The sequence below is a fragment of the Bombina bombina genome, chromosome 10 (genome assembly GCF_027579735.1).
Source record: "Bombina bombina isolate aBomBom1 chromosome 10, aBomBom1.pri, whole genome shotgun sequence".
In the NCBI taxonomy this organism is placed as follows: Eukaryota; Metazoa; Chordata; class Amphibia; order Anura; family Bombinatoridae; genus Bombina; species Bombina bombina.
Genome location: NC_069508.1, coordinates 144,367,849 through 144,380,896, shown reverse-complemented (window position 1 = coordinate 144,380,896; position 13,048 = coordinate 144,367,849). Strand labels below are relative to the sequence as shown.

The 13,048-nt window shown below is 36.5% G+C and overlaps 1 protein-coding gene across 1 annotated transcript in view; it reads left to right on the top strand.

Annotated features, from left to right (window-relative positions):
• CTH (cystathionine gamma-lyase) overlaps positions 1-5,634 on the top strand; it is a 50,031-nt gene extending 44,397 nt beyond the window's left edge. Inside the window, exons 11-12 of the mRNA XM_053693357.1 lie at positions 3,496-3,634; positions 3,735-5,634. Coding sequence (XP_053549332.1) covers positions 3,496-3,634; positions 3,735-3,761 — 166 coding nt within the window. The 3' untranslated portion in view covers positions 3,762-5,634. The remainder of the gene's footprint in view (positions 1-3,495; positions 3,635-3,734) is intronic.
• The last annotated feature ends 7,414 nt before the right edge of the window (positions 5,635-13,048 follow it).

Sequence of the window (13,048 nt, the reverse complement as noted above, 5' to 3'; positions counted from 1 at the left end):
GGGCGTTCGGGTTAGACTTAGGTTTAGGGGTTAATATGTATAGAGTAGTTTGCGGTGGGCTCCGGGAGCGGCGGTTTAGGGGGTAATTACTTTATTTAGTTGCGGCGGTGTAGGGGGGACAGATTAGTGGTGTTTAGACTCGGGGTACATGTTAGGGTGTTGGTTGTAGACAGCTCCCATAGAAATCAATGGGATGTCTGTCAGCAGCGAACTTGTACTTTCGCTATGGTCAGACTCCTATTGATTCCTATGGGATCCGCCGCCTCCAGGGGTGGCGGATTGAAAACCAGGTACACTGGGCCGTAAAAGTGCAGAGCGTACCTGCTAGTTTTTTGATAACTAGCAAAAGTAGTGAGAATGTGCCGCACTTGTGTGCGGAACATCTGGAGTGACGTAAGAATCGATCTGTGTCGGACTGAGTCCGGCGGATCGATGCTTACGTCACAAAATTCTACTTTTGCCGGTCTCGAGCCTTTGATAACTAAGGCGTATCAGCCTCGCCACAAATACGCTGCGGAATTCCAGCGTATTTAAGGTTGACGGCTTGATAACTAGGCCCCATAGTCTTTTCCAGACAAAGTTTTTCTGTGAAAGTTATTGAGACTATGATTCAGGCTTGTAAGCCTGTTACTTGCAAGATTTATTATAAGGTATGGCGTAAATGCTTTCATTGGTGCGGATCTAGGTTTTTTTTCTTGGAGTCAGGTGAGAATTCCCCGTATGCTGTTCTTTCTTCAGAAAGGCCTGGAGAAGGGTTTCAGTCAGTACCCTAAAGGGTCAGATTTCGGTTCTGTTGATTTTTCTGCAGAAGCGTCTGGCAATTTTGCCAGATGTGCAATCTTTTTTCCATGCTTTGGTTAGAATCAGGTCTGTGTTTAGGTCAATTGCTCCTCCTTGGAGTCTTAATCTGGTTCTTAAAATTCTGCAGCAGGCTCCATTTGAGCCTGTGCATTCTGCTGATATCAAGTTATTGTCCTGGAAAGTTTTGTTTCTGCTGGCAATTTCCTCTGCCCTTAGAGTTTTGGAGCTTTCGGCTCCTTATCTCTCCTTATCTTATTTTTCATGCGGATAAGGCGGTTCTCCATACTAAATTAGGATTTCTACCTAAGGTGGTCTCGGAACGCAATATTAGCCAAGAAATTGTTGTTCCTTCATTTTGTTATAATCCTTCATCTTAGAAGGAGCGGTTATTGCACAGTCTGGATGTTGTGCGTGCTTTAAGGTTCTATTTACAGGCTACGAAAGATTTTCATCAATCTTCTGCCCTTTTTGTTGTCTTTTCTGCTAAACGGAGAGGTCAAAAGGCCACTTCTCCTACTCTCTCCTTCTGGTTGAGAAGTGTTATTTGATTCACTTTTTGAGACAGCTAGACAGCTGCCTCCAGAGAAAATTACTGCTCACTCCACTAGGACTGTCGCTTCCTCTTGGGCCTTTAAAAATTATGCTTCTATGGAACAGATTTGCAAGGCAGCCACTTGGTCATCATTGCATACTTTTTCCAAATTTCCTAACTTTGATGTTTTTGCCTCAGCTGAGGCTTCTTATGGGAGGAAAGTTCTTCAAGCGGTGGTGCCTTCTGTTTAGGTTCACCTTTCTTGTGTATCCCTCCCTTCCATTCTGTGGACTCTAGCTTTGGTATTGGTTCCTACTAGTAATTGAATGGATTCGCGGACTCTCTATGCCATTGGAAAGAAAAGATAATTTATACTTACCTGATAAATTATTTTCGTTCCTGGCATGGAGAGTCCACGACCCGCCCTTATTTTTAAGACAGCTTTTTGTCATATTTCTAAACCTCAGGCACCTCTATACCCTTTGTGCCTTCTTCTTTTTCCATAATTCTTTGGCTGAATGACTGGGATTGTGGGTAATGGGAGGATACTTAAAGCTTTGCTGGGGTGTTCTTTGCCTCCACCTAGTGGCCAGGAGTTGAATTCCCACTAGTAATTGAATGGATAAGTATAAATTATGTTAAATATATGGTCTAAAAAAAATCCCTGTTTTGGAGGGGGAAAAACGACTTTTGCCTCATGACCAGCATATTTTTTTAAAAATTAAAACTTTACAAGCTGGCGAGTAGGTTTCATTTTCCCTCTGAAGTTTATAAACTTTTAGTGATAACATTGATTTTTACAGTTATGGGACTTAAATTTATTTCTTACTAAGGGCTAGATTGAGTGGCGCACTAAGTGTAGCGTACAAGCGATAAGGTGTATTTATAGGCTTTTTGAGAGTGACGGAAATATTGTGCATATTACGAGTTGAAAGTAAAAAAGTTTGAGCGCAATCGAATTTAATGCATGTGGGGTTAGCATGACCTCAAAACTCTGGTTAACTGTTATGTGAGACAAAAAAGTTGCACAAAACGAATCAAAAATTCTTTTAAAAGTACAGTAACACTCATATTAACACTGATAAAAAAGTATTAAAAAATAATTGCATTAAAAAGTTATAAGGGTTTAAAGTCATGAGGTGTCGGGTGTCATGAACACATTTGCAGCTTTTTGCAAACCTTTTCTTTTTCTATATGGTTACATATGAATTTAAAGGGGCAGTCTAGTCAAAATTAAACTCATGATTCAGATAGGCCATGCAATTTTAAACTCTCCAATTTACTTTTATCATCAAATTTGCTTTGTTGAAAGCTAAACCTAGATAGGCTCATATGCTAATTTCTAAGCCCTTGAAGGCCGCCTCTTATCTCAGTGCATTTTTACATTTTATTTTACATCTAGAGAGTGCTAGTTCATTTGTGCCATTTAGATAACATTGTCCTCACTTCCATGGAGTTGTTTGAGTCAGCACTGATTGGCTAAAATGCAAGTCTGTCTAAAGAACTGAGATAAGAGGGCAGGCTGCAGTGGCTTAGATACATGCTGATCACAGAGGTAAAAAGTATATTAATATGTTTTCTTTTTTTCCTGTTTGCCCGCACCGTTGCAGTCTGTGGGAGAATAAGTTAATGCGGTTGTGACATTCAACGTTCCACTTTTTGCATGGGTCGGTTTTTTATTGTGCACTAACTTTTTTTACATTTAACTCATTATACGAGCACAACCCGACGAGTGCAAAAAGCCTCCATCTAGGGAAGTTAACACGGGAGCGAATCTCAAAATAGCGCTCCACTCTCTAGCCCTAAATATCAGCCTGAACAGGAATCAGCTGCTATAATGTAAATAGGTATTGTATACAGAACAACCCTCCCCACTGACATGTGAAAAAGAACCAAGAGGAATCAAATAAAAAAATTACATTGGAGTCTATGGGCAGTGCTCCAGCTTAATAACAACATTTTAGTGAATTAGCCAGCATGGGGGGGGGGGGGGGGATAGTTAGAGATTCTCCAAACAGAAAGTTAATTGTAAAGTCATCTGTTACAGCTGACTTATACAGCCCAACCATGGTCCGTTCAGGGTTGTTAGAATTGTTCATATTTGAAGAATGTTACCTATCCTTATACATATCACTGATATTTTGAAATCCCCTTCTATCTAGAGCAATCATGACTCATGCATCAGTACCAGAGAAAGACAGAGCAGTGCTAAATATCAGTGACACCCTCATCCGATTATCTGTAGGCCTAGAGGACATTGAAGATTTAATTGCTGACTTGGATCAAGCTTTATCAGCAGCAGTAAGTAAAATTGGTTCTAAAATACTCCTGGAATTTGCAGTATACTTTACAGTATGTTGTAGTTTGCTTTATAAAATTTTTTTTTTAATTCTTTCCACAGCACCCGAACATAATTAATCGCAACTAAATATGGTTACATAACATCAAGGAATTTTTCTCTCAAGCAAATCTGTGTCTGATATCTCTTACAATGAATAGTTTAATTATTTTTTTTTAAGAACCTTGAATTATATATTTTTTAATCAGCGGTGTATACATCCAGTTTCAGCTGTTCAATAGCTGGAAGGTTTTTTATCCCTACCTGAGCACAAGCGGATCATTAAAAATGGTTGAAATGAGGATTTACAAACAAGCGGCAGTACTGTTTAAATTGGAAGCCATCTCAACTCCAAATAACACAACAATATTAGAAGAAGACTCTCTTTATCTTCAAGGAAAAGCAGTTTGGCCTTGAAGCCACCATCTCCCTATATCAATACAGCTTCAGAATCTGAAAAATAAAACCTTGTGGGCGGAGCTAAATTGCAATACGTGGAATCCTATGGGACCTTTATCATCCTTTGAAGACTTGCTGAATATTTGAAGTTTTAAAAATAATTCTGGAACATTTTTAAAAATTTCAAACAATATTTATCTGTATTTTCAAGCATCATTAACTGTTTTCAGACTGCTTTTTAATTTTATGTTGGAGTGGACTAGTCTTAAGATCCTATTCTATAATAATATGTTTACCACTACAGCAGAACGGTGGAAAAATAATACAACTTCAAAATAACACAGAGAAAACTACTGAAAATAATAGCAGTTTGAGCATCTTAAAAGGTTTTTGACATGCGTCAATATTATGGGTTTTTTTTGTTGGGAATTGTCACGTACGTAATTTCCATAGTGTTTTACACACTTCAAGAGGGTACAAAAATGCTTGTATTTAAAATAGCATAAACAGAATAAGGTCCAAACTGTGATTCAAAAGTTAAAGGGACGTCAAGCACAATGGTAAATAATGGAAATATATAATGCATTTTTTTTCTAAACATAATTATTTTTGCCCTCTTTTCTTGTAACTCTGAAAATTCTGCTTTACAAATTATGAGAATTGGAGTGCACACTGCAGGCTCCTCAAGCATAACTGTGCTTCATATCTGTCCCTATCTGGTTATGGGAGAGTTGATAGAATACTGCAAACCAATGCAAGTTTTGCTAAACAAAATAACAGTGGCGAGCCTTGTCTAGTCCAGTAACTCCAAATTAGCTTCTCCAAATGAGGCAAGTGGCGGTAGGGATAGAATTACAACAATGTGTTAATGTACTGTATTTAGAATGTTTTCATCCCCGGGTGATATTTTTATTTATTATAAGGCTGCAGAAAAGTCTTGGATTCATACTTTAAGCTTGAGGGATTGTACAGATATTATTATGGCACAAAAACGGAATCCAACTAATAGAATTGAACTCAAATTTGCTAAAGACTTGACTATTATGTTTTGGGAATCTAGCATTGTTGTTTTAATGGTTATCCACAGAATAACAAGAGCTGTGTCTTAAAATCCAAAATCTCTTATTTGTTAGAATCTTACAGGTGGGACATGGGCAATCGCTACTGGAGATGTCTGAGTGATAAGGAATGGTTGGTTATTGATTTCATGAAGTTTTTACTTTTAAAAACATGAACACACATTCTGTTTTCAGTATATTTTATACCGTACTCACATAGTGGATTTGTCACTGAGCTTAAAGGGACATAAAGTAATGTTTTGCATCTAAAAGAGGGTATTGTAAAATAAATTAAAACAGAAGTTGATAATTTTGTTTGTAAAAGATTTTTGGTGTACATAAAGCATTAAAGAAAATCCTATTACTACGTGGTATAATATCGAGGTTGTGGCATTGTGCACACTGAATATACCCTAGAGCAGCTGTGTGTTACAGTTTGTATTGTTCCTCTGTTCAGAAAAAGAAAAATTAACAAAGAAAAATAAAATGATACTATGCCCTTCAAAGGCCTCTTGTTAAATACACAATAAAAAACACTTCTAACTTAAAAACAAACCACTAACAACAGCTTACATGTTTGAGATATATATATATATATATATATGCACACATATAAATATTTTCATTAAATAGTGTGTTTAAATTAGAGAAACTGAAGGCAGAAATTGCAGAGATTTCTAACAGTAGAAGAAAGCGAGAATACAAGAAACGTCCAAGAGAGAATAGAGGGTGGGATCCAAGCAAGGGTGTAGAGATTGGCAAAAAAGCTAAACAAGGTGTATACAATTTGTCCAGTATTACCCTGACCACTAGTGATATCCTCTAATTAATTAAAGGGTTGCTCCCAAACATCCTCCAAAATGTTTATATGGTAATTAACATTAAAACAGTATTATCTAAAAAATTGGGTAAAAGTAGATCTCTCATTGGGAAAGGAATATGAGTTAAATAAGGAGGATATAGATGCATTAAGAACACACAGGGAGTTGGATATAACAGAAGATACTTATTACGGGTGGACATATAGAGTTTGATGAGTGATTCAACATAGTGACCTTAAACGTCCTAATTCTTTTTATCCAGTCCACATGTAGGGAAAATAATTTATCAGTTTTCAACCGCCTAGAAATGGAAGAATTCAGATGGCATTTTGCTGGGAAACGTAAATTTAACTATTGGGATAACCCCTAGGTGGAAGAAAGGAAATATTTAAAAAGGCTCAAACAAGATAGAAGTATTGTTATCAGACAGGCAGATTGTCATTCAGAACTGGGAGGATTATCTGAGGGAGGCCAATGAATTATTGGGAAGCACAAGATACATTTTTTAGACTACCTAAGGACCCCACTAATGAGTACAATAAGACCTTATTAGTCCTGATCAGAAATGCAAGAGGCATGGATATTTTAAATGATGAGTTTAACTTTATTTATACCCCATACCCTAAGATACAATTTTTTTGTTATCATATTGCTAAGGTACATAAGTTGACAATAACCCCCCAGGGAGACCAATAATTTAAGGGACTGATTCTATTTCAAGAAATGTATTTGTTTCTATCAGCTGGTATTAACAACCCATGGTTAAAAAGATAAGGTCTTATATTAAAGACACATTGAAAGTCATCAATATTTTTGAGTGGGACAATGATTACTTATGGATGACTTGTAATGTTACAACACTTTACACAAGCATTTCACATAAAGCAGAGCTGGAACATACCTGATATTCATTGTTCAATGTTTAATGGATAGCTTGACATATATTTTAAAATATAATTATTTTGTTTTGAAGGAAGATTCAATCAATAAATCCAGGGTTCGGCCATTGGTACTACCATGGCTCTCTCATATGCCAATATTTATATGGCCCTTTTTAAAGAATCAAAAGTTTGGCACAATAACCCCTTTAAAGATAACTAATAAATATTTCAGATATATGGATAACATCATCATTATCTGGAAAGGGGAAGAACAAGGAAACCTACAGTTCATTAATCGTATGTATGACAATACATATAACCTTCATTTTACTATTAAAATTGAAGTTGATGCTAAAGAATTTCTGGGTTTGGTGCTGTTCTGTGATAAAGCAGTCAGTTATAGCTAAGAATTTTAGGAAACCTACGGTTAGGAATCGTTTCCTGATTGCTCAGAGTGGTCACTTTCCTGAATGGAAATCTAATATTCACTTTGGGCAGTTCTGGAGGGCTCGTCGCAACCTGTATGGAAGAAGCTTATATATTACAGCAAAAATTAATTGATAAAGGATATGATTATAAATGGGTGGTTAAAGAAAGACATAGGAGTGAATTGTGCATGATAAAGTCTTTTGGTACCTAAGGGAGCTACACAAATATCTGGCTATAGATCTGGTGTTATGTCTAATACTGAGGCCAACTATGGTAACAACCTATAGCGAAGGAGCTAGGTTTATCAAAAGAGTCTTAAAGAAACATTGGGGTGTGTTACAAACAGACCCTATCTTAAAAGAGGTGGTTTGGGGATACTCCCCAGGTGATTTTCAAGAAAAAACATAATTTATGTAAGAACTTACCTGATAAATTCATTTCTTTCATATTGGCAAGAGTCCATGAGCTAGTGGCGTATGGGATATACATTCCTACCAGGAGGGGCAAAGTTTCCCAAACCTCAAAATGCCTATAAATACACCCCCCACCACACCCACAATTCAGTTTAATGAATAGCCAAGAAGTGGGGTAATAAGAAAGGAGTGAAAGCATCAACAAGGAATTGGAATAATTGTGCTTTTTACAAAAAAATCATAACCACCATAAAAAGGGTGGGCCTCATGGGCTCTTGCCAATATGAAAGAAATGAATTTATCAGGTAAGTTCTTACATAAATTATGTTTTCTTTCATGTAATTGGCAAGAGTCCATGAGCTAGTGACGTATGGGATAGCAAATACCCAAGATGTGGAACTCCACGCAAAAGAGTCACTAGAGAGGGAGGGGTGAAAATAAAGACAGCCAATTCTGCTGAAAAATTAATCCACAACCCAAATCAAAAGTTTTAATCTTTATAATGAAAAAAACTGAAATTATAATCAGAAGAATCAAACTGAAACAGCTGCTTGAAGTACTTTTCTACCAAAAAACTGCTTCTGAAGAAGAGAAAACATCAAAATGGTAGAATTTAGTAAAAGTATGCAAAGAAGACCAAGTCGTTGCTTTGCAAATCTGATCAACAGAAGCTTAATTCTTAAAAGCCCAGGAAGTAGAAACAGACCTAGTAGAATGAGCCATAATCCTCTGAGGCGGGGATTAACCCGACTCCAAATAAGCATGATGAATCAAAAGCTTTAACCAAGATGCTAAAGAAATGGCAGAAGCCTTCTGACCTTTCCTAAAACCAGAAAAGATAACAAATAGACTAGAAGTCTTTCTGAAAACTTAGTAGCTTCAACATAATATTTCAAAGCTCTTACCACATCCAAAGAATGTAAGGATCTTTCCAAAGAATTCTTAGGATTAGGACACAAGGAAGGGACAAAAATTTCTCTACTAATGTTGTTAGAATTCACAACTTTAGGTAAAAATTTAAATGAAGTCAGCAAAACTGCCTTATCCTGATGAAAAATCAGAAAAGGAGACTCACAAGAAAGAGCAGATAATTCAGAAACTCTTCTAGCAGAAGAGATGGCCAAAAGGAACAATACTTTCCATGAAAGTAATTTAAAGTCCAAATAATGCATAGGCACAAACGGAAGAGCCTGTAAAGCCCTCAGAACCAAATTAAGACTCCAAGGAGGAGAAATTGGCTTAATGACAGGCTTGATACAAACCAAAGCCTGAACAAAACAATGAATATCAGGAAGATTAGCAATTTTTCTGTGAAACAGCACAGAAAGAGCAGAGATTTGTCCTTTAAAGGAACTTGCAGACAAACCCTTATCCAAACCATCCTGAAGAAACTGTAAAATCCTAGGAATTCTAAAAGAATGCCAAGAGAATTTATGAGAAGAGCATCATGAGATGTAAGTCTTCCAAACTCAATAATAAATCTTTCTAGACACAAAATTATGAGCCTGCAACATAGTATTAATCACTGAGTCAGAGAAACCTCTATGACTAAGCACTAAGCGTTTAATTTCCATACCATCAAATTTAATAATTTGAGTTCCTGATGGAAAAAACGAACCTTAAGATATAAGGTCTGGCCTTAATGGAAGTGACCAAGGTTGGCAACTGGACATCCGAACAAGAACCATATACCAAAACCTGAGCGGCCAAGCTGGAGCCACCAGCAGCACAAACGATTGCTCCATGATGATTTTGAAAATCACTCTTAAAAGAAGAACCAGAGGCGGAAAAATATAGGCAGGTTGATAACTCCAAGGAAGTGTCAAAGCATACACTGCTTCCGCCTGAGGATCCCCGGACCTGGATAGGTACCTGGGAAGTTTCTTGTTTAGATGAGATGCCATCAGATCTATTTTTGGAAGCCCCCACATCTGAACAATTTGAAAAAACACATCTGGGTGAAGAGACCATTCTCCCGGATGTAAAGCTTGATTGACAGAGATAATCCGCTTCCCAATTGTCTATACCTGGGATATGGACCGCAGAAATTAGACAGGAGCTGGATCTAGCCCAAGCAAGTATCCGAGATACTTCTTTCATAGCCTAAGGACTGAGAGTCCCACCCTGATGATTGACATACGCCACAGTTGTGACATTGTCTGTCTGAAAACCAATAAACGTCTCTCTCTTCAAAAAGAAGACAAAACTGAAGAACTCTGAGAAAACGCACAGAGTTCCAAAATATTGAATGGAAATCTCGCCTCTTGAAATTTCCAAACCCCTTGTGCTGACAGAGATCCCCAGACAGCTTCCCAACCTAAAAGACTCGCATCTGTTGTGATCATGGTCCAGGTTGGATGAACCGAAGAGACCCGTAGAACTATATGATGGTGATCTAACCACCAAGTCAAAGATAGTTGAATATTGGGATTCAAAGATATTAAAAGTGATATCCTAGAATAATCCCTGCACCATTAATTCAGCATAAAAAACTGGAAAGGTTTCATATGAAAATGAGCAAAGGGAATCGAATCCAATGCTGCAGCCATGAGACCTAAACACTTCCATGCATATAGCTACTGAAGGAAATAATAGAGACTAAAGGTTCCGACAAGCTGAACCCAATATAATTATCTCTTGTCTGTTAGAGACAAAGACATTGACACAATCTATCTGGAAACCTAAAAAAGGTGACCCTTGTCTGAGGAATCAAGGAGCTTTTGATGAAAAGATCCTCCAACCATGTCTTTAAAGAAACAACAAAAGTTGAATCATATGAGATTCTGCAGAATGAAAAGACTGAGCAAGTACCACAAGATCATCCAAATAAGGAAACACTGAGAACCTTCAAAAGATTCTTAGAGCTGTCGCTAGGCCAGAAGGAAAAGCAACAAATTGGTAATGCTTGTCTAAAAAAGAGAATCTCAGAAAATGAAAATAATCTGAATGAAAACAGAATATGAAGATATGCATCTATTGTATCTATTGTAAACAAATAATGCCCTTGCTGACCAAAAAGCAGAATAGACCATATAAACACCATTCTAAAAGATGGTACTCTTACATGACAATTCAAAAAGATTTTCTATCTTTGGGACAATGAATAGTTTTGAACAAAACCCCAAACCCGGTTCCTGAAATGGAACTGGTATGAATACCCCAGAAAACAACAGGTCTGAGCAGCGCCTTGAGACCCCAACGGGCGACCAGCCGCACTTCACAAGTACCCAATACAAAAAAACTAGAACCCAATACATATAGGTCTGAAACACACTTCAGGAAAGTGTGAGCCTTACTGGAATAGCTGGAATATGCTAGAGAGAAAAAGACTTCTCAAAGGCGGTTTTACTCTGAATCCTATTCTGTACCCCAATCTAAGAAGTTTGGACCGAATTGAACCAAACAAATTTAAAAAAGACTTAACCTGCCCCTTACCAGCTAAGCTGGAATAAGAGCCGCACCTACATGCAAATTTGGGAGCTGGCTTTGTCCTTTTAAATGGCTTGAATTCATTCCATGTTGAAGAAAGCTTCTAATTATAAACATGATACTTGAGGAAGAATTAGGATTCCGTTCCTTATTAAGAACAAAAACTAATATAAGCTTAAGATTTACTCTTAGAACTTAATCTTGAAGCAAAAAAACTCCCTTCCCCAGAGTAACAGTTGAAAGAATCGAATCCAATTGTGGACCAAATAATTGATTACCTTGGAAAAAAAGAAATATGGATCTTAGAAATCAAAATAGCATTCCAAGATTTAAGTCACAAAGTTCTTCTAGCTAAAATAGCTAAAGACATAGATTTAACCTCAATTGTGAAAATATCAAAAAATTAAGACACAAATGAAATTATTAGCATGTTGATCAACTTAACAATGCTAAACAAATCATAATCCGATACTTGTTGCACTAAAGTATCCAACCAGAAAGTTGAAGCAGTTGCAACATCAGCCAAATAAATTGCAGGCCTAAGAAAAGGACCTGAAAATAAAATAATTTTCCTTAGATAAGATACAAGTTTCCCATCTGAAGGAATTTAAAAAAAATAAATACTATTTTATATAGGAATGGTAGTATGCCTAGCAAGAGTAGAGATAGCCCCATTAACTTTGGGGATCTTTCCCTAAACTCTAAACTAACTGCTGGCAAAGGATACAATTTAAAAACCTTAAAGAAGGAATAAAAGAAGTCCCAGGCCTATTCCATTCCCTAGTATCAGGAACTGGAAAAAACCTCTGAAGAAACCACAGGAGGTTAATAAGCAGAAAATGTTAGCTAGTTTTAAAATCAAAAGAACTAGTCTTCTCAATATCCAATATAATCAACACCTTTTCAACAAAGAACAAATGTACTCTATTTAAAAGTAAAAAATTAGATTTGTTAGTGTCAATATCTGATGAAGGATAGTCTGAATGAGATAAAACATCATCAGAGAAGGATAATTCAGTATGTTGTCGGTCATTTGAAAATTCATCAACTAAATGAGAAGTTTAAAAAAGACCTATACATTTTATTAGAAGGCGGGATGGCAGACAAAGCCTTTAGGATAGAATCAGAAAAATATTCTTATAAATTCCTAGGTATATCTTATACATCAGATGTAAAAGGAATAGCAATAGATAATGCATTACTACTAATGGACTCTGCATGTAAAAAGTTTATCATGATAACTTATTACAAACCATAGCTAAAATAAATGAACCTTACTTTGGTAGGACTGATATCAGTCATCAGGAATCTAACAGTATTTTCTGATACAGGAACAGTTTTGAGATATCTTGCAAATGTAAGAGAAAAAAACAACATATAAAGCAAAATATCAATTTCCTTAAATGACAGTTTCAGGAATGAGAAAAAAATGCAAACAAAATAAGCCTCTGAAAACCAGAAGCAGAATGAAATAAAGACTTATATAATGTCAGAATCTGGCTCCAAGTATGACGCCCACAACTGACAAAATTTTTTTTTTGGCGCCAAGAACGTCTGTAACAGACACGAGAGTCATAGATGACGCAACTACGTGAAAACTCTCGGCGTCAACTACGACGCTGGAAATAACGTCATCGACGTCAAACAAACGTAATTTTCGCGCCAAAAAAGTCTTGCAACAAAAATGACGCAATAAATTCTAGCATTTTTTGCACCCGCGAGCCTAACAGCCCGCAATTTAGAAAAAAAGTAAAATGAAAAAATTTTCAGGTAAGAATTTTTTTTATTTAAATGCATTTCCCAAAAATTAAGCTGACAGTCTGTAAGAAGGAAATATACTGATTAACCTGAATCATGGAAAATATAAGTATAAAACATATATTTAGAGCTTTACATATAAAGTGCCAAACCATAGCTGAGAGTGTCATAAATAAAATAAGACTTACT